General features: G+C 47.1%; 2 protein-coding genes across 4 annotated transcripts; one reads left to right on the top strand and one right to left on the bottom strand.

Moving 5' to 3' along the window:
- The first annotated feature begins 224 nt into the window (after positions 1-224).
- On the top strand, positions 225-13189 carry STRADA (STE20 related adaptor alpha). 3 transcript variants are annotated; one of them, XM_026099419.2, is made up of 13 exons: positions 225-284; positions 406-461; positions 1574-1631; positions 2491-2519; positions 6082-6184; positions 6369-6490; positions 6619-6727; positions 6843-6966; positions 7872-8043; positions 8783-8887; positions 9460-9701; positions 10755-10797; positions 11732-13189. In XM_026099419.2, the coding sequence occupies exons 2-13, from the start codon at positions 450-452 to the stop codon at positions 11882-11884; spliced, it is 1272 nt and encodes a 423-aa protein (XP_025955204.1). In that variant the 5' UTR covers positions 225-284; positions 406-449; the 3' UTR covers positions 11885-13189. The 3 variants fall into 3 exon arrangements, with proteins under 3 accessions (XP_025955204.1, XP_064380648.1, XP_025955207.1); XM_064524578.1 differs by lacking the exons at positions 1574-1631; positions 2491-2519; XM_026099422.2 differs by lacking the exons at positions 225-284; positions 2491-2519.
- Positions 13190-13625: 436 nt separating this feature from the next.
- LOC112982782 (E3 ubiquitin-protein ligase RNF113A-like) lies at positions 13626-20249 on the bottom strand. Its single transcript, XM_026099423.2, has 10 exons — positions 20074-20249; positions 19662-19738; positions 19448-19552; positions 18031-18138; positions 17305-17414; positions 16984-17090; positions 16306-16395; positions 15319-15412; positions 14421-14527; positions 13626-14006 (listed from the first exon to the last, which is right to left on the bottom strand). Exons 1-10 carry the CDS (start codon positions 20171-20173, stop codon positions 13933-13935), a joined length of 972 nt encoding a protein of 323 aa, XP_025955208.1. The 5' UTR covers positions 20174-20249; the 3' UTR covers positions 13626-13932.
- Positions 20250-21141: the final 892 nt, after the last annotated feature.

Here is a 21141-nt window from a genome sequence, read left to right as displayed (position 1 = left end):
GCTGGGCTGGGCTGGGCTGGGCGCGGATGGAATTGCGCCCTGAATTTCGGGAAGGGCCGTGAGGAAAGTGCGGGGGAGCGGCGAGGGTCTCCCCGCGCTCCGGCAGCGCCTCGGCCCCTCTCTGAGGGGAGCGAACATGGCGCCGCGCCGCTTCCCGCCGCCAGCGCGCGCGCGCGCGAGGGACTATGGGCCGGCGTCACGCACGCGCCGCTCCCCCGACGCTCGGCTTCACGTGGCGGCGTGCTGACGTCACGGCGTCGTCACACGCGCAGCGTCTCCTGCCGGTAAGCGGCGGGCGGGGGCGCCGGGCCCGGTCGGCGGGCGGGGGCGAGGGGGGGCTGCGGCGGGGGGCCGGGCCCGGCCGCGGCGGAGGGGCTGAAGGGCCGCGTGCTCCTGTGTCCGCAGGTGGCGCTGGTTGCGGCCCGCGCGGCGCGAGGAAGCCGGCGCCCATGTCTTTTCTCGTGAGTACCCAAGGGCGAGGGCCCGGCGCGGCCCCTTTTCAGCCGCGTTCGCGCTTACGGGACCGCGCGGTGGCAGCGGCTCCCCGCTACCCTCGCTTGGGAGCTTCGCCCTCAGCTGCGTCTGCGCTCTGTTTCTCCTCGACTCGGTTTGGGAAGCTAAACGCAACAGCTTTGTTCGGTGCTGCGTTTTTAAGTGTCAAAGCAGTCGGTGTCCTGTGAGGAAACCGCGCTTAGCGCCTCGCAGCGATGCTGTTGCGTTGCGCTGCGTGAGCCTTGGTTCGTCTTTACCCAAAGACAGGCGCTTTCCAGGACCGGCTTCGCGTGCGGGCACATCTGTAGGGTATAAGCTGTTTCATTCGGTTGCTTTATTGGGATGACAGGGTCTAATATGCGAGTGTTCACGACTGTCTGTTTCAGGCTGACTGCATGATCAACGCTCTCCGAGCTTAAATTGGCATATTCCCTTCTGTGTGTGTGTATATATATGTATGTATGTATATATTTCTTTGAATCACAAGGTCGAACAGAGTGGTAGAAACATTACTCTGCACAACCGAATGCTTACTTTGCATTTTAAACATGAATTCTGGAAAACACCAACAGTCCTATAAATACGTATGTTTTAATTTTGCGTTTAGCTAATAAAGCTGTGTATAGCCAAAACACTTAATACATGTTATCTCCTTTAAAAATAGTTGAGTTTTTTTTTTTATAGTTGTTACATGCAAGCAAACAACCTTTTATTTGTCTTGTGGAGTATAGCATGCATCGTGTTTTTGATGTATGTGCATGTATAGCAGTTTTTGTTTGAATGATCTAAAACTATGTTAACGTTGTTTGTAGTCATGTTATCCAGCAAATCACTAGTACCTGTGTACTTACACCCCGTGCCTATACTTGTGTGCGGCCCATCACAGCGGTACAAGAATATCCCTGTTGTCCAAAGTAAGGATGTAGCACTGATGTTGCAACTAACCAGTTTCTGACCATAGTAAAAACATTTAAGTGATGAGTACAATTCTCTTTTGGTTAGGGGAAAAAGTGAATGAACAGCAGCTTGTCTCTAGAGGTAATAACTAATTTGGGGGGGGATTTTTTTTTTTTCCTTTTAGCGGTGGGTGTCTGAAAAGTTCATTGTTGAGGGCTTAAGAGAATTCGAACTATTTGGAGGTAAGTTTTCCTCTCATTAGATGACATTGATAGAAATCTCTTATTTCAGCCTCAAGCTCTGTTGGTTTGGTATAAATACGTATCTTAAGTGTGAAAGAGATGAGCAAATCCAATTGTAGCACAAGTCTTCAAACTGGCCAACCAAGTAAAGTTAATATGGAAATGGCCAAGATGTAGAAAGTTACTGGGAAATGAATGTCAACTTGATGGTAGCACTAATTTCAGGCTGAGTAATTTGTATTTCTATTATAACCTCTTTTCTCTTATGCAAAAGAAAAGTTTGAAGTCTGGAAAGGTTAATAATTATTTCACAAGCAAAAATAGATTTTGAAGCTATGATAATAGCTCCCTAGGGTGGCTGCAAGAGAGCAAATTGATTTCTCTTCTGCTTTGTGTATAACTAGAAAACTTGTCCACTACAATGCGGACTCCTTGATCAGTAATAGGAGAATATAGGAAAGACAGCGCTGAGGTTTTGAGATTCTAGATGAAGTGGAAAAACTTTTGCTGATTTATAAGCTTTAAATAGTTTCTTACATATTTAAGTTAAGTAGATATGTCATTTTTGAATGGGCTTAGAGGGATAATAAACAATTCTCAGTTTACATTTATCTTGAAGAACATATAAACGGTAGAACTATTTGAATCTCTATAATTCCCATGCTTTTACTATAACTTAATTTTTTTAAAGGTTGCAGCCGTAACTGTAAATTATATGTCTCTGTCTAAGAATATATATTTGGTATCAAAAAGTATCATGCAAGGTTATTGATTCAGTTTTCATCAGTATGTTCCAACTATATTTTTAATGGGTATCTGTTAAACACAACATGGTGAACAATTAATTTCTTTACTCCAGAGCAGCCTCCGGGTGACTCTCGGAGAAAAGTAAGTGACTTTTGCAGGTTGTGGTGCTGTGGTTCATTGCATGGAGATTATTCCTTGTGGAAGTTTGATTTTTCTTTTTACCTTAGTTAACTATTTCATCTGTATATTTAGCTCTACAAGTGTGGAAATAGGTTTCACCCTGGAACAGAGATTTTGGTGTGTGGTTTTCAAACTACATGTGACAAGTCAAAGCCTTAAATTTAATCTCTTGGACTTGTTTTTTATCAAAAGTGTTACTGATTTTTTTGGATGTTCTCTTCTTGACATGACTTGGATCTGATTTTTCAGAGAGGCGAATATCCTTTTAGTATCCATTACAATAAATGGAAAGGGTTAGCATGGGGGGCTTCTGAAAATAGGCCCAAAGAATTTCATATTGGCTATTCAAACCCTTTCTGAAAGTGTTGATTCTGATTTCCCTTCCCTTCCCTATAAAGCACCCACAACAGAGACTCCAACATCAAAACTAAACATCATATAATTTCCAATTTAAGTTGACTTTACCTCTTGTCTGGTCATCCTCAGAGCCAGCTCTGTGCATGCTTAGAGAGTTCTGCCTCTTAACAACTAAAAGATCCTGTGAATGTGGAATGTCTGTTCAGAAACATACAGCCAAATTGAGGCAGTTAAGAACTTTTACCTCTGATGCTTTTTATTCTGCAGGCCCTGATTACTTATTAGCTGGTTCATAATGAACAATGTTCATAGAATAACAACTTATGACAAAATATATTTGTCTAATTGATTTCCCACCTGCCCACATCATATTGAAACCCTTTGGGATGCAGGTGTTGCACTGGTTTAAATTAATTACAAACAGGAATTAAATGTGAGTTGATTATAATGGTTTCAGCTCAAGCTGCTTATAATTGATGTTGTGTCAGTGTCTATAATTTAATGGCACAAACTAAGCTAAAAATATGAGATGTATCTTGTTTCATGTAAAGTCCACTAAATCAACACCTTTTTGTTAAATTGCTGAGCTTTGTGCATAGGTTGGAGCGGGAACAAATTGAGAGCAGCAGCTGTTTTATTTTTGTTAAAGTATTCACTTGGGTTTTTGGAGATCTTTACAGTAGTATTGCTGACTCTTATTTTTATTTTTGCATCTAAACAAAAGCTTACTTTTTCCAGGATGCTTATAGGAAAAGGTCAATAATTTTACGGGGAAAGGAAATTTTTGTTGCTCATGCTGAAAGTGCGTGAAGGAATGAGGAGGTAGAGAAGAAGGCAGTAGAACAAAAGCAACGTTCTCTCCTCCTAATTCAAGTGAATGTGATTCGGCAAATGCAGATCCTTGCTGGCATCACATAACTGATTTTCTTATGGCATTTATAACAGTACTTATCCTTCAAAGATTAATTTCCTTAAAACTATTTCCAATTAAAACCTGATCAACAAGCCTGAGAGCTAGCTCTTAATGAATGTCATGCCATAAAGCTAGTCATTTGTGACTTCATTTTGCAGCCGCCTTTGCTTTTGACCATACACCAAAAGATATCCTGTGTGAAACCGCTGAGGAGCTTTTTTGCAGTATTTCATAAGTGACATTTCAGTTTAACTTTTTTTTTTACACGCTTGTAGAATGTTGATAAATTTCTGGTAGCGCTCCTTTTGCATTAACTCTTAGTTATTGGTAGCTGCTAACATGAAGAGAGGTGAGTGAAGATCTCTGTACTGAGAGACTTTTAAAAAGGGAACTTATGGTATTTTTCTATTGCTGTTGAAACAGCCTACATCATTAATAATAAGATTAAATTTATTTAACTTTTTTCTTGCATCTGTTTTGTTGGCTTATGCTAAATCTGGAGTAGACTTTTATTAAAGCATATAATCACTTACATATTGCTCAGTGTTTCACCAGCTGTCATTGCTCCATAATGCTGCTTAACAGAGCCTTCTGCTTTCATTTCCTTGGTGGTGCCTTTCTGCTTCAGAGGTTTCCATCTGCCTGTGTCTCTCTCCTGTCAATCTTGCTGTTGACAGGACTGCGTGAAATTGCTGGAAATGATGCAATCGAAGTGAGAATTGACAGGCATCTTTAATAGAAGTCTAAAAATGCGAGTAGAAAGTTGCTACCTGTTCTTGGCCAAGCAACAGCACTGTGTAGTAATGTAACTAGAATAAAGGATTCGAGACTGCTGAGATCTCGGGAGTTAGTTATTCTGAAACAAAGGCTGGCTGAGTTGCTGAGCTGGAATTGTTTGACCTGAAATAATACCATAGCACTGTCCACAAAACTCAGTTTTGCCTTTTCCCATCACTGAAAAATACACTTGTTTTACAGGTAGGCAGAGAGAGGTAAAAAGTATGCTGTCCAAAGTCAGTTGACAAGCTGGAACGTAGGAATCCGGACTCTTAGCTTACTCTCAAGGTATATTTAGGGACAGTTGAAAGCTTTTTGGGAGCTGAATACTAAAACTGAACCAAAGGTAATTTATGGTGAATTTGTGTCTGCTCTGGTCACAGTAGCCTAGACTGAGTGCTTTGTTTTTTAGCTGTCGCTGTGTTGTTTCCACCAGAGTATATACAGATTTACTGTCACTGTAGGAAAGTGCATTAGACTTTTCTGCTTCATTTATCATGAGAAAAGGTCTGGTAAAGGGCATTTACAGTTGATGAGGAATGAAGTGGAAAAAATGAGGTGGGGTTCCAAATGTCAGTAGGAATTAATGTGCTGGAAAGCTGAGATAACTAAATCTGATCTTAGGCACCAGATACATTTGGAACCCCATTAGGATGCACTCTGTGTAACTAGAGGAAGTTGAGGGAGTTGCAAGTTGTAGTGAAACTTGCAAGAACACTGAAGATTGTCTTCTGCAAACTCCTGCTTGGAAGACTTATGTACATGTAAATAAAGCACATAATTTTGTCAGATATAGTGAAGAGAAGCTGACAGAGCTAGGAGTGCTGCTCCCTTATGTGGGGTGGGGTCTTTTGTTTTGTTTTATTTTTGTAAGCATTAATGCTTTGCAGCTAAGTTTTTGCTTTCATTTAGAGCTTCTCTCTTCATGTGTGTGTGATCTTTGTATCTTGGCCTTCTACCATTCAGCAAAACAGCTTCAGCTGTGTTGGTCTTACCACAGATGAGCAGCTGAAAAACAGAAGCCCCAGCATCAGACAGGAATGCTGACTGCCAAAGTGCAGAAAAAGTGCTATAAACAAGCTTTCATTTGATGGCTTTTGCTCAGGCAAGAAGATGGTGACACAGAAGCTTGTAAATAATGCTAGGAAAATGGTTACAATAGAGCAGTGCTTAAGCTGCAAGAATGGTGATCAGCTTTGTCCAAATATTCCTAAAGAAACTCTGGCTTACAGCAAGTGATAACCTACCCTGTTATGGTTACATGTTTAAAACACAGATGTCTGGATCTTCTGAACTGAGGCATCTCTTGGACTTCAATTGATTTTTAACTATTTAAAATCATTTTAACAGCAGTTAAGTTCTCTCTTCTAAATTCAGTACTGTTTTAGTATTTTGAGTGTGTGTGACAATATATGGAGCAGGTGATTTTTCTAGCATGTGATCTTTATTTCTTTTGACCTGTTTTTTTTCCCCTAGACAAATGAGGCGAGCTCCGAGTCGATAGCCTCTTCCCCTAAAAGGGACACCATGAGCAACTTTCTACCAGACAGCAGCTGCTATGAGTTACTCACTATCATAGGTAATGTTTCCAGTGAGCCAGAGAAGCAGAAGCCTGCTTTTCAGAGAAGATAATTTCTGCAGCTTCATTGGCCTTTTCTTGACTGATTGCTTATTTTCTGACATTAAATGCCTCTTTCTCTTTGGCTCTAAAATCACTTTAAGAGAAAGAAATACTGCTGATGCTTTAATGGCTTTTCTTTCAGGCAGAGGCTTTGAAGACTTGATGATTGTGAATCTGGCCAAGTATAAACCCACAGGGGAGTATGTCACAGTCAGAAGAGTTAACCTGGAAGCCTGTACCAATGAAATGGTCACATTCTTGCAGGTAACACTAATCCACTAATACCACAGTGCAAGTTTAGGAGAGAACAGACAGCAGAGCAGTGCTCGTTATTACCGTATCTATACTTCTGCATTTACTAAACTGATTCAAAATATTGCTTTTGCTTTCAGGGAGAACTTCATGTTTCCAAGCTCTTCAACCACCCTAACATTGTGCCATACAAAGCAACTTTCATAGCTGACAATGAGCTATGGGTAGTGACATCTTTCATGGCCTATGGTAGGTGGAGGGGGAATACCTTTGTTGTTTGAGCAGCACGTCCTGTCAAATGCATTTTATTTAAGAGGTGCTTGTTTTTTTCTGCCCAGTGAAGAAGTATTTTGTTTCTTTTTAGGTTCTGCGAAAGATTTAATCTGTACCCATTTTATGGATGGGATGAATGAACTGGCTATTGCATATATCCTTCAAGGTGTATTGAAAGCACTTGACTACATTCACCATATGGGCTATGTACATAGGTAAAAAGAAACAAAACCAAACAAACACCCATCCCCAGCCCTGAAAACTGAAAACCATTTCCTTTCTTTTGAAAGTTCTCACAAATATTACTCATCATTAGAGCAGAAAGGGTAGTTCAAGGGGTATGGAATGCATTATTAAGGTCTGTATTACTTTGCTTTTAGAGCAAGCAGATCGAAACTCATGGGAAATTACATCAGTGATCTTATTAAACAGTGTGAAACAAACTTATCTCTGAACCCTGAAGACCAATATCTGTCTAAAAGAAAATCACAACTGCAGCTCATGTTGACAGGCAAATTTGCTATGGCTCTGTTCAAATGCTGCATAAAGGCTCTGAGTTGGGACAGACAGTGAGGGGGGGAATTTGCCCTGTTACTGCTGAAGGTCCTGGGCCCATAACTTTGCCCTAGAAGCCTTTGAGAAAATGCAAAGTGGGTGAATTGAGTCCTGTAATGTTTGTAGTAGTAGTTTTGCACAGCATTCAGGATGGCTATTAGGAATCTCGGTGTCCTAGTACGAGGCCGATTACGTATTGTTCTGTGTACTGAGCTGTCCAGTAGACTAGTCTGTTATGCTTTCCATAGGTGCTCACTAAGGATGAATTCCTCTTTAATACTGTAACTTCTCTTAATTTCCTCCTGAATCCCTGTCTCCATCCCCTTAACATATTTTTCCTCTCTTCTGATATGTCCTCCTGTAGTGAAAATAAGTTTCAAATGCTGAATATTTGAGGTTATTGGTGGTCATTTCTAGTATGTGTATTGTAAAAGAATTTCACCTTACCTGTGCCTGCCTTAAATTCTTTGCAGTGTTCTTTTGCACCAACAGCCTCCCTGGCATGCTGTAAGGAATGTAATTCCTGTGAAGGCAGAGAACCTGACCGGTTTTATTTTTTCTTGAGGAGTGTGAAAGCCAGCCATATCCTGATTTCTGTGGATGGGAAGGTGTACCTCTCTGGACTGCGAAGTAATCTAAGTATGATTAACCACGGGCAGCGGCTCAAAGTTGTTCACGACTTTCCCAAATACAGCATCAAAGTCCTACCTTGGCTGAGTCCTGAAGTCTTGCAGCAGGTGTGTTTAAAAAAACACTGCCAGTGTTCAGTGATACAGTATTTCTTTATGCTCTTCAAAGGTTTTATGGCATGTTCCAAAATACAAAAACAGCCATGGGGTTGCCTTTTCTCTTGAGGAGCATCTTACTCTATCCTTTTTACCTTAAAATCATCAGTGACCCATTTGTAGGGGGAAACTGGCATTCCTAACTGTTAGAAGGGGCAAAGGGTGCAAAACAAACATTTGAGAAGCCCATGTTATAACAATGACGCTTCCCTCCTCCTAGAGGAAAGTATGCAAGTGCCATGAAACCCTTTTCAGGTTAGATAGGCTAGAAAAAAAAAAGCTTTAAGGCAGGGGGGAGGGGAATTCTGTTAGATCTAATCTGTTTAAGTAACTTAATAGTAGGTACTTCTACAGATTCCCCCCTCACAAGGTGTTTTAACCAGATCTTTGCAGACCAGGGAGTTGCTTTGTTGCCTTAGTTGCTGACTACTGTTTATCCACCTCTCTGGGAGAAGGCAGGTGACATCAATACTAGCAGCTGATTTCCGTTTTAAAAAAAAAAAAATTGTTGCCTATAACAATCTCAACCCCCCCCCCCCAACTCTATAAATGTCTGTATGTGGGCTGTACAATTCTCTGCTCTAATCACTTAGGTTTGCTCTTCTGCATATTGAATCATAGGCACTGTCCATTTTCCATCAAATGCAAGTCCACCAGGCTAATCCTTCTCATTCTTTTCTTCTCGTTCCAGAATCTCCAGGGTTATGATGCAAAATCTGACATTTACAGTGTAGGGATAACAGCCTGTGAACTGGCAAATGGACACGTGCCATTTAAAGACATGCCTTCTACTCAGGTAAGGCTTACAAGCTGTTCCTTGCTCTCTCCTATCCTGGCTTGTGTAACTGCCTTGCTGCATTGGGATGTGAAGACAGGAGAGTGCTGTGTGCGCCCAAATTTGCTTCCTATTGCTGCTTTTTCCATAGAACTGCTGTGCTTCTGTATCCAGCCTTTTGTGTCAGAATGGTAATGTCCAAATGCTGAGGATATTAGAAACCACTGGGAAATCTTAACATTAATTACTTGAAATATGAAAGGGAGAGGCTTTGATTTCTCTTCCCCTCCCCACCCTGATGATCAGCCAACAGCACAGTGCTTGCAGACCAGTTGAGGTGTACTGTCGAGACCTTTAACTTGTGTTAACTGCAGGGTGGATTAAGCAGTGGGATATGTTAAAGAATGAGGCTATGGAATTTTTTTCCCAAAGTTCTTCAGAACAGATCAGGTGGACACCTTTTGGATGATGGAGGTAGTCCGTCTTCACATCCCTTCTGGTCCTATGTTCTGTGACTTTGGTACCTGTTCGTATCCCTCAATGTCTAGTCTGTGTGTGTACATCTGATGTTGCTTATGTCACTTCTCCTCCAGATGCTTTTGGAAAAGCTGAATGGAACTGTTCCATGCCTGCTAGACACCACAACAATTCCTGCTGATGAGCTGACTATGAAAACCTCTCGTTCAAGTGCTAACTATGGGATGGGTGAGAGCACGGCGATCAGCAACGTGAGAGCAGCCAACGGAGAGTCAACATTGCACCCTTATCTTCGGACCTTCTCAACCTACTTCCACAACTTTGTAGAGCAGTGTCTCCAGAGGAACCCAGATTTCAGGTAAAGCCAGGCTGAAGCTGCTCTTTACAGGCCTGCCATAAGCACCCTTCTAGAGCCGCTGCTCCCAGCAGAGTTTGTTTGAAGGTTTATTTTTGTTTGTCGTGTTCCCCCGCGCCGCCGCCTCCCCCTCCCCCCCCCCAAAAAAAAGCATGGCTGTGTGACGATGGGCTTCATACATTGAGAAGTGCAGTCCAAGTATGTAAACCAAAAGCAGTGTTAACACTTTGAGAGATTTTCTGTAAGAGAGTCTGAAGAATTTCACAGTACATAGGTATACTTTGCAGCCTTCTTGGGGAGGTACAGTGGTTTTGCATGTCAGCTGATCAACTCTGGTCCCTGTGAGACTGTGTAGCCCACTTCCATCAGTGTGAGTATGTCTGTTGTCCAGCCAACAGAGAATAACGTGAAACAGATCAAGAACAGTGTTTTCTTCTGTAGTAAGCATAAAGTGGTCTTCTGCTACCTGTCTTATGACAGATTTCTCCAGCATACCACACTGTTCAGAAACATTTCCAAGACCAAATTTTGGGAGGTGCAAATTGATAACTTCTTCACCAAAAAAGAAGGTTGAACTGCTTGTGTAAAACATCACACAAACACAATGGAGATGAACAGTGCTAACGGTTATAAAAGGGTGATGTCCTGTAGCTGAGACGGTTCTTTCCTCCACCACCACTATCTGTCTTTGAACACTGGTTAAGTAGTTTTCATTCAGTGCAGAATGCAGCATGATGCTAAGCATGATGCTGTGAGAGTGAGCCAGTCTGACAGCTCACTGATGAAAGGCAGAGGTCCTGCCCTGCCTCTCCTGTGCCTCACACTGGTTCTAGCACTCATCAGACCACTCCGTGAGCTATGAGACCATGAAGAGTTTTCTGCTGGGTTAGTGAGTCAAATCTGCTCAGAGGCTCTGAGTACTAGAGCTGGTGCAAGGTAGGGGATGGGGGGGATGAGGGAACTGCTCGCAGAACTGTACCTGAGCATCTTGAAAGCACAAGTTTGCTGCCTCATTTTCTTGTGTGCTTACTTTATTTTTCTAACTCCCTCTTACAGGCCAAGTGCAGGCGCTTTGCTTAATCATCCCTTTTTCAAGCAGGTAAGAAATTCATATAATCTGCAAGTAAAGAACAGTGGCTTTTCTGTAGTTGTCTTGCTGTGTCACTGAACCTGAGGCTGGGAATGTTGCTGTTGAGTTGCTGAGCTTTTTGTGATCTGAAAGCACCAAATTTCCAAAGTCCATATATAGCTTGGTGAGTCTAGCATTCTCCTGGGAGGTGGAGGTACTGTTTTCAGTGCATCTCTTCCTAATTTGAATAGAGGATGTAGATCTGTCTCTCATGCTGAAGCTTCCCAGCTACCAGCTATTGAATATTTGGGCAAAGCTGTCATAGCCTAGTTCCCTGCTGAGACCAAACTGAGGTGATGTGTCTGCTGTCAGGTCCAGCCCTGACACAAAAAGAGGCAATGGCTCTGCAGCCCCTAAAACTACTTGTTTGGCTTGTTCTTAGCTGATGGTTAGGGTGATGCTTCCCCATGGCGAGATTCAGCAGCTCGTGGTGTTTCTGACATGGCTGGCAGGCCAGACAGAATATGGCATTGTAAAGTTTGGAATGTTTCTATGCTCAAAGCTTCTTTCTCATTTGCAACAGCCTGAGAAATAATGTGTTAATTTTTTCCTAGCTCTTTTTTTCTACCAGAGTTGGGAGAGATTTGAGGACTAAATGGGGTCAGGAGTGTTAGGCAGTATCACAGCTGTTGCAGCAGCTCTGTGCCGTATGGCACTGCAGCTTCTCTTCCTCGCTGAAGGGAACATCAGGACCATGGCAGACAAGTGCTACTGCAATGACTACTTGCCAAGCACTTTCTTGTTATAAGATGCAGTGCAAAAGTCCTGTAGATGTCTCAATGCAGGCAGGAGGATAAAGCTGCTTGATTTGCTGCCTGTAACCACGTTAGTGCTGCTAGCCTGGGACAGGATGGGTAGGTGCTGGGAAGCATTTCAACAGCTGAGTTCTCTCCTTTCCATGCAGATCAAGCGTCGTGCTTCTGAAGCGCTCCCTGAACTTCTCCGCCCTGTCACACCAATCACTAATTTTGAAGGAACACGGCCACAGGATCCCAGTGGCATATTTGGGCTGGTATCAAACCTGGAGCAGCTGGATGTGGATGACTGGGAATTCTAGAAAAACATGGAATATACCTGGTTCTGGAGGAGCTTTTTGGACATTGTAATTTATTGGTCCCATTCAAAAAAGGTGATGAATGTTACATATAGAAGAGTTTACAGGTCCTTGGGAAGGAACTTCAACCGCCTGTTTACTTGGGAAGTAGCCTGGAAACAAATGGACAGACCCAAGCTGGAAAAGGCTCAACCCCAAGGAACTGTGCAGTATTCCAGTTGGGTGCAGCGCCCAAAGCCCCACTTCTTGCAGCTGAGCACTCTTAGATCACTTGAAGGGGTTGAGTGAGTCTGCTTAGTTATGGTCTTTCTGTTCATGCGTTTCTAAAAATCACTGGCTCCCTAGTATCACAGTTGAAGGCAGCATGCCCCTACCCTCTTTTTGTTCTTTCTTTTTCAAGGGTGCCTTAGAGATAACAAGGGGAGGGAGGCAGCTCTTAGTTTTGGGCATTCTCCTAGAGCTAGTCAGATAATTGTTACCAGTGTTGTCACAGGGTAGCTTCTGAGGGTGGGAAGAAAAAGGGGGAATGTATTATTAAATGTAGTCACTACTTTATGATGGGAGGTTGAAGAATGCCCAATTCTGTTGTGGCATGTTCACTGCATAGGGCATTCCTCTGCAGCACTGGATTCTTCTCTTCCAGTTCTGGAGAGAGCTTTTGGAGGCTCTTCTTGAGGCTGAGTCCTCCAGGTCAGACAGGGCATTCCAGCCTCTCTTCCTCACCAAAGTGAGTAATTCTGTGCAGTGCACCAGCTTTTCTTCCCCCACTGCTCATGTCTAGTTCAGCATCCTGCTAGCTGGGCTGGCTTCACCGCATGAAATGTTCATACCAGCGTGCTCTCAGTGACCTCGGCCTAGAGGAAAAGTTGAGTTTTATGCTACATCCTCTTGCTCTCAACTGCTCTTTGGACATTCTGTGCAGAATTTCTTTTGTAAGTCTTGCTGTTTCACCTTCCTGACTGAATGGCAGGTTAAAAGTCCTCTGCATGCCTCTCATGGGGTTCCCCTTGATTCATGTTTGTGTGACTCTGCCCTGCTGCTGTAGCAGCTCTCCCCCATTCCATGGTATGTTTTTTTGGATGTGCGTTCGAGGTTTTTAGTTTGCCCTTTCCAAGGACCATGGGTGCTGGAGATCTTTCTACTCTTTCATGAAGCACTGAGAATCCAGTCCTGTATGTGTGGTTGGTGGGAGTAGTGGTGCTGGCAACAGGTCCTTCTTGTGTTTATAAACTGTACTTGAATCCAGATAAAGTTTGTTACTCTAGTTTTTTGCCAAAACAAATAAAATATTTCTGAATTTTTTTTTAAGTCTGCTGTTTCTACAGGATGATGGATTAGATCACAGTAATGATAATATAGATGTTAAAGCTGGTTATGCAAGCTTACTCTTCTGATTTCCTTACTTAAAAGGCTGTTCCTTGCACTGCAGCTGGCAAGGCTGGATGACATTAAAATATAACCCAGTGAAGGTACTTGCTTTATACGCTGCTGTCTGCAGTTCACTTGATCTGCTTACAACAGTTTAGTTGAACTGCCTTCATAGGCTCTGAGGAAGTGTTTCTTTCAGCTAAAGCAAGAAGCTGTGAACAGCTGTTATTCTTTTCTGAAAGTTTCAGAATATGCTCATTCTCCCAGAGCAAGGCTCTTTATAGGGACAGGCTACACCACCCAGGACAGGAACACTTCTAGTTTCTCCCTAGGATGAGTTTTTCTGGCATTATTTTGCATTTCTCTGGGCTCTTGATTTAATTAAATATATCTTTATTTTCTAACTTCTTTTTAAAGGCAAAATGCTCGGGTCCTGTTGGCAGCACGCTGGTAGCAGGCAGTTGTACTCAGATGTGACTCAGAGTCCGACTTACCTGTTCAGTCTTGTGCCTTTGTGGAGCAGTGAACAGAGTCCAGCTTCAGTCAGGACACTGTTTTTAGTAACTGCTGGTTGGATAAACAAGCACTGGCTACAGCTGCTGAGCCTGAGGCAACTGCTGCAATCAGTGCATTTTTTTCCATGAAACTTTATTCGGCTAGATACAAAAGAGGGTGCTTTGCTATTATGGATCATCTGCATGGTCTGAATGATCTGACTCCTCCTCACCCTTGTGCTTTTCCAGTTTTGCCATAAGCTCTGAAAAACAGGAAGAGCAGGCATGAAACTCCAGGTGGAGAGGGGTATCCAACAGCAAAGCAAGCTATTCAGGATCTGTACATATCCATCTCTTCAAAAACCAAGGCAAATAACTTTTGGTAGCTGCCCAAAGGCTCCACTAGGAGCTACCACCATTCACTGAGTCCAGAGAATGGCATGATTCTCCCAGAATTCCCCATCTGAGCAAGCACAAACACCCATTTTACACTTCCAAAACCTGTCAGACCATGATTTAAGGTCTACAGACACTAGACACTCTGCCTGGGGCCAAAAGCTGTGAGCTCCAGCCTATGGCTAGGCTCAACATCAGGAGATTACGGACATCAGGAGCTGCTGCCATTTCTGCTCCAGATGCTCCTACCGAAAGCCTTCTTGCCCACAGCAGAGGGTTACCTTTTGCTGGGTTGAAGACACCATTGGTTTGCTTGTCACACACGTAGCAGCGCTGGGATTTGCGATAGTGCTGGAGTGCGCAGCTCTCACAGAAGTAGTGCCTACACCTGCAAGGAGAGACAGATGCTATTGCAAGTCACCAAGTAACAATCATTGTATCCAAGAGTGTAACTGCCCCATGACTGACTAGCGATCCCCTCGGGGTGCAAATGTGAGCTGCATGCAAAGCTTCCTCCACAGCAGAAGCCTCCACTGTCCCGGTGAAAGGTATTTCAGCATCACTTGGCTGATGTGGAGGGATCGTACAGAGCCATCAGTGAACTCTTAGAGAAACCAAAGATGCATGTGCTGCATTTAATAGCTGCGGCTCCATTCATGTGGAGAGGGGAGGGAAGGAAGGGGAGTGTGGAGAGAGCAGGTACCCAACGAGACAGCGAGCAGTGTGGGAAAGGTGTGGCAGGCAGGATGTCATGTGCGAGACCCACTCTGTCCCCAGCCTGCTCCTTACTCTAGGTAAGCCCCTTGCTTCCTCATGCTTTCATTTCTCAGTTCACAATTGCAGAATCACATTCAGTGTTTAGGAACAAAGGAAGCAGGAGAAAAAGATCTCAAGGTTAAGGGGAAAGATGATGAAATAAGACACCATTTGTGGAAGTCTAAAGGCCCTTGGGCAACAAGGGCTTGAAGATCCCTTCCAAGGGGATGCTACAGATGCAGTTATGAGACTCCCCTGGTTATCAGAGGCCAAGACTTTACCTACCAGAAAAGCCAAGCCAGAGATCAAGCAGGTTCCACCCACCACCCTGTGAGTATTGACTGTATTTGCCTAGACACTGAGTGACCAGTGGCCTCAATCCACCACAGACCCTTGGTTCTCTGTGCCAAAACAACCACTTACTTGGTGACCACGGGGTTCTTGAAGGAACTTCTGCAGATGAAGCATTTGAAGGGCATATCCTCCTCATCACTGCTCACCTCATAGTTTTCCTCATCTGCACAAGAGAAAGTTGACCAGACTGGAGCAATAGTAGAGGCAGCCAGGCCAGCTCAAGAGTGGGGCACAAAATATTAAACATGGAGAGAGAACAGCATGTGGGATTGAATTTCTGCTGGAAACAATAGAGCTCTGGCATCTGGGTGTCACTGATGTCAGTAACACGCGTGGGACTGAGATATAATTAGGCCTAATGAGCCATCGTGCTTGTTGCTCATCTCACAAGAGCAAATTCTTTTCTGCTTCACCTACTCACTGCTATAAACAGACATTTCCTCCAGCCCCCTCCTATTTTGTTAGATTTTTCCCAAACCAGCTGCTGCCAAACTCTTTGGTTCCAACTGAACAGAGAACACCTCCTTTCCCTCAGCTGCACAGAGGTTCACAAGCAACACTCAGCTGCAGCCTTGGGCTGCAGCCACGGACACTGTGAGTGAGAAATAATGCTGTGATGCACCATGAAAGCACCCCCAGCGCCTGTGCAGCTGGAAGGCAGGAGACAGTCACAATTCTGTGGTGCCACACAGCTCACTTCTGTGGCCCACGCAATAGCAGAGTGCTGTCCTCTTCATAGAGGACAAGAGCACAGAATTCACCCTGGTGGCAGTCAGTGGTTATCTGAAAACAGCAAGTTTGCTCAGCACGCTCAGTGGTTACCGGCCCTAAAATAATCCTGCAGCAGGGACTTCCACAACTTTGTGGGACAAGGAGCCCTTTCTGTCTAATATTAATTCAGCAATGGCCATGCAGTTCGAGGCAGCAAAGGACCCATTTCCTTCTTCCCAACCCAGTATCCCAATAAGTCATGTTCACTCTAGAATATGAGAGAGGGCAGGACTTCATAGCCTCGCTCAACGTTAGCTCAGGGAGAGAAGAGGGCTGGTGTCGTACCATTGACTCCGTAGCGGCCTTCATCCAATTCCCGTTCAATCTGCCAGCCATGTTTGTAGTCTGAGCGATCATGGAGGAATTTGCAGCTGTCTGAGCAACACAAAGAAAGAAGAGTTAACACGCTTTTCCTCCTTCAGCTAGCTCCACTGCCTAGCTGTTAACAGGACACCTCGTTTAGGGGCAGCCCAAGCTTTGGTCAGTACAAGGTAAAACCTGACTGCTTCCCCACCCACCTCAGCTGCAGGGCAGTGCCAAGCAGTTCCCTCTCAGCATTTACAGGCCCCAAGCATCGTGCTCCGTACGCCACAGCAGCAGCAGCTCCAGGATTTATACACACGAGAAGAGAGCCACAAGCTGCAGCAGAATAAGTAACAGGAAATGCCACCCCTGCACTTGCAGAATAACCTGTGGGAACGTGGCTCACCAGAACATCCCAGGGATCCTTCCCAGGACTCTCATACCCACTGGTTAGAGGCCACCAATTTTCAGAAAAGCCAATGCAAATCCCAAGGACATATATGACACAACTTTACAACAGCATCTGCAAGCAAGCTCAAGTGCCCATAAATCAGTAACTGAACATCTTAGTGCCACAAACATGGGATCACGGGCTGGACACTCATTCCTTTTGCACGATCTGGTGCAGCACGTGGCCAGCTGCAGGCAAGATCCACTCACCTCCAAAGCCGCAGAACCCAGTTTCCTTGTAGTCCTTGCAGATGTCGGGCTGGTAGTCCCATCGCACTGTGGCCCGCAAGTGCTCCGGAGCACGGATGGGTCCTTTTCTGAAAGGGTGGGAGAAGGCTCAGGCCGGGTGCGCAGCTGCAGTGGAGAAGGCCCCTGGGGGCCTGGTCAGAACCAGACACCGGACTCGTTAGACAGAAACAAGACGGTAATAACAGCAGAGTTCAAGCCCCAATGAGGCGCCTTTGGGGATGGTGCCTGAGCTCCTCTGTGGGTGCTGTGGATCCCACTTCTCCGAGGCTCATCCCAACCTACCTGACCATTCCTGAAGAGGCATTTCCCATTGACGTGTCCTTGGGCTTCACATACTTCTGATAGTTGTTAATACCACGGTAAATTTTATCATCCTCCTTCCCTCTCAGCTCCTAGGAAGGAGGAACAAAGGTGATTAAGGGCCAAGTGACTCAGAAGAAGAGTCATGTCACAGATAAGCTTTCACCTCTCTGTCCCCAGTCTCCTTTCCCAGCCTGCCTTCCTTAACATCAAGAGGCCAGTAAAGCCAAAAAGTTCCCTTATTTACAAGGGAAACACTCTTTGCCTCTCAAATTTCCAGGCAGGAAGATTTTCTCATACTCATGTTTCCAGACTTCTTGGTGCTCCTGAGATCACAGATGGCAGAGGCCTGGCTCCCTACTGCAGCTGTCAGTGCTTGTTCTCTCCAGCCGCAACGCACACGTCTCTTGTTCCAGGCACTTTTGTCCTGGTTTGTAACACGCCTCCAGTCGCAGACCTCCCTTAGACACAGATCCTCTGAAACACACCAGGCTCCAAGCGCTAAACTGACTGGACTAGCAGATCTATTAAACTTGGGGGGCTCTGTCTCACCACCTGCTTCTTCCAAAGACACCTCACATGCCCTGGAGCTGCACAGCAGATCCACAAGACTCAAACACTTCTTGACAGGCGGGAGAAGGGGATGGTTAAAGCACGTACGCACACCCGCTGCAGAGCACTGGCTGTTACAGAGCAATGCTAACTGACCTCCTGGATTTTCTGGCTGCGCTCGAAGATGGCCTGGGCATCCTTCTCCTTCTCTGTGTCCAGTTCATACACTGCCGTGGCGCCCATGTCTTCAGGGCCAACAGGTTTCTGAAAAGTGAGAAGTACGTGTGACAACAGTGAAGAGAAAACCTGTACAGGACAAAGAGCTCCTTGGCTGCTTGGAGGGTCACAGAGCAAGAAGTAACCAAGCACTGGGCATGGCCTCCCTTTACCTTCCACCAGTTTCCACCTTCTCACAGCACCTGTCTGAGAGACTCTCCCTTCGGCTAGATCTCTCATATCCGGCCCAGTTTTTGCAGAGACCAGAATGCTAATTACTGATGGCTCCCAAACTTAGCCTGCAAAGGGCAGGGGGCGGGACACCTGTCCTCATTTTGCTCTTTCAAGCTCAGCTTTGGCTTAGCTGGAAACTGAACTCGGATGTCCCATGCCTAAAGCTCTAGTCATGAGACCATCCAGCCCACACACAGGATGTCATGGCTGGATTTTTAACCCAGCTGTGGGTGGCTTACAGTCAGTTTTAGTTAACACAATGATCTGGTTTAGATTCCTCTTGAATGCATTGACTTGACACCTCTTCCTGGGTTTTGTCAGATCTTCAGGAACAGCTGCACAGGAACTGAAGAACAATTTCAACCAATCTCAATTAAAACCAAATCTAGCTTATGTGCCAAAAGTTCCTGGAGCCCCAACGCTGTCATCTCCTCCTGCACCATTCCCATTCTCCTACAGCAAGCAGTGCTGACAACATGCTGCCCCCCTTGGCAGCAAAACCAACTTGCTTACGGAGGAAAGAGAACGAATATCAACATCTCCAGTGAAGTCCTTGTGATTTCTAGAGTTTTTCTCTATTTTCATTGCATTGTTGTTGCACAACTAGGGCACTGGATCACCAAGACCCACAGGAGCCCCCAGCTGTCACTCCCAAGAAAATAATGCCTCTCTCTATAACTCTGTTATCCCATCACTAGTTACACAGACAAAGACGGAAGTCCTTTGTAAGTCACCTTGAATTCTTTTGAGAAGGAAGGTGGTCCAAAACCTTCAAACATGAACCCCAGACTAGGGCAAACCTGGCTCAAGCACCTTTCCTAGTGAAAATTGTGTGTGATGCTGGACAAGTCCACTGGCATCTTGGGGTTTTAGTTCCCACATCTAAGGGGTAAAGACCAACCTTAGATGGCCTCCTGAGGATGAAGAGGGTATCAGGAGAATAAACCTAGCATGAGGTGCTTGAGTATTAAGTGAAGCAGCTGGAAGGCACCTTTATAGAAAAAAAAAACCCAGGACGGGTTGATCCCCTACTCAGGGAAGGGGATGCTCCCTAGCCAGCGTGTGATCAGCCAGCCCCACATGGCGTGGCACCCCCGGGATCACATCCCTGCCCAGTCCTTACCGCCGACCTTGTCGATTTGTAAGTGACCCCAATCTCCTTCGAATGGTCCTCCTCGTCACTGCTGCTCAGCTCGTACGTGGGCTTCTCCTTGACACATCTCCTGGTCTGAGGAGCGAAAAGACGGAGGTGTGAAGGACGGCAGGGTCCAACACCCCACGCCAGGCTCGGTGGGTGCTGCGGCACCCGGACACCCCGGCGGCTGTGACTGCCTTACCTTCTGGATCATGGGGTTGGGGGTGTCCCGCCGCCGCTCCTTCCGCACCACCGTGCTGCCCTCCTCGCCGCTGCTCTCTGCGGGGCAAAGCCCGGGGGTGAGCAGGCACCGCGGGAGCGGTCGAGCCGCGGGGCAGGGCCCGGTGGGGGCCTCCCCCGCCACGGACAGGGCCCAGCCGGGCTGACACGGCGCGGGAGGGCACCGGGCCCCCGGCGCGGCAACGCAGAGACCCGGGAGAAGGGCGGGACTCCGCCGCGCCCGGGCCCGGGGCGGGCAGCGAGCCACCCGGTGCCGCCGTACGGCCCCGCCGCCGGGAGGGGGGAGAGGGGCGGTACGGCGCAGGCCCTCCCGCACCTCCCCGGCGCAACGCAACGGCCCCCGCGACCCCCCGCCGGCTCGCGCCGCCCCTCACCCCGCTCCTGGTCGCTGCTCGGCCGCTTGCGCCGGCCGCGGCCCGCCGCCGGGCCCCGCTTCTTGAACACGAAGCTGCACACGGAGCCCTCGTCCGCCATTTTGCGCCGCCGCCCGCTGCCGCCGGCGTAGAACGAGAGCGGCCGAGGCGATGCCGCGCCCTGCAGCGACACCTGCGGGCGGGGAGGACGCAGCGCTCCCCGCGCGTGACGTCACGCAGGGGCGGGGCCGGGGGAGCGGCGCCCCTGGAGGGCGGGGCGGGGGGAGGGGAGGGCGCCCCCCGCCGGCGGGGCGGGAGTGGGGGGGGGCTGAAGCCCCCGGCCCCCCCCCCCCCGCCCTGCAGCCCTCTGGCACCGCCGGGTCCCTCCTGCCAGCCGGGAGGCCTCCCCCGTCATCCCCACCGTCCCCCTTGTCCCCAACATCCCGGTCCCCATCCATCTCCCAGCAACGCTCGGCCCGCGCCAGCGGGGACTTGCGCGTCGCCATAGCAACGCGTAATGGCGCCCAGCCCAGCGGCCCCGCGCCGCCATGGGCGGTGGAGGCCTCTCCCCGGCCCGCCGCCGTCGAGGGCGAAGGGGGCCCCACTGCTGGCCGCCCCACAGCGGGTGCCGTGGGCCGGCGCGGGCTCCCAGACCTGAGCCCAGCTCCATCGCTGCTGCCGCCATGGGCAAAGCGTGTCCGCGTGGGCACGTGTGTATCACGTGTGTGCCCATGTTCATGCACGTGTGTGCGTGCTCGTGTGCGCACGTGCACGTTTGCATGTCACTTCTATGTGCGCATGTGCGTGCACATATGTGGGCACACGCGTGTGTATGCACGCGTGTGCCTGCACCCACGTGTGCATATGCTCATGTATGTGCACATGCATGTATATGTGCGTGCATATGTGTGTGTTGTGTGCACATGCAAGTGCACATGCATGCACATGCGTGTGCACGTGCCCCTCTCCCCGCTGGCCGCAGTTCCCCAGTGCGCTGCCGGGCGAAGCCTCGGACACTCTCCTCTTCCCCTGCCCAGATGGACCCGGGCTTTCGCGGCCCTGCCAGGCTCCCGCTGCGCCATACGTGTG

The sequence above is a fragment of the Dromaius novaehollandiae genome, chromosome 22, assembly GCF_036370855.1.
Source record: "Dromaius novaehollandiae isolate bDroNov1 chromosome 22, bDroNov1.hap1, whole genome shotgun sequence".
NCBI lineage: Eukaryota > Metazoa > Chordata > Aves > Casuariiformes > Dromaiidae > Dromaius > Dromaius novaehollandiae.
The sequence above is the reverse complement of the archived record's forward strand: the minus strand, read 5'-3'. Positions and strand labels throughout refer to the sequence as shown.

Coding starts and splice junctions, on each gene's coding strand:
- STRADA (XM_026099419.2), top strand. Junction 6,185..6,368: donor TGAGTTACTCACTATCATAG/GTAATGTTTCCA, acceptor CTTTTCTTTCAG/GCAGAGGCTTTGAAGACTTG. Junction 9,702..10,754: donor CAGAGGAACCCAGATTTCAG/GTAAAGCCAGGC, acceptor TCCCTCTTACAG/GCCAAGTGCAGGCGCTTTGC.
- LOC112982782 (XM_026099423.2), bottom strand. CDS start 20,173: ATGGCGGACGAGGGCTCCGTGTGCAGCTTCGTGTTCAAGAAGCGGGGC. Junction 19,739..20,073: donor GAGCAGCGACCAGGAGCGGG/GTGAGGGGCGGC, acceptor TTTGCCCCGCAG/AGAGCAGCGGCGAGGAGGGC. Junction 19,553..19,661: donor CCAACCCCATGATCCAGAAG/GTAAGGCAGTCA, acceptor TTCGCTCCTCAG/ACCAGGAGATGTGTCAAGGA.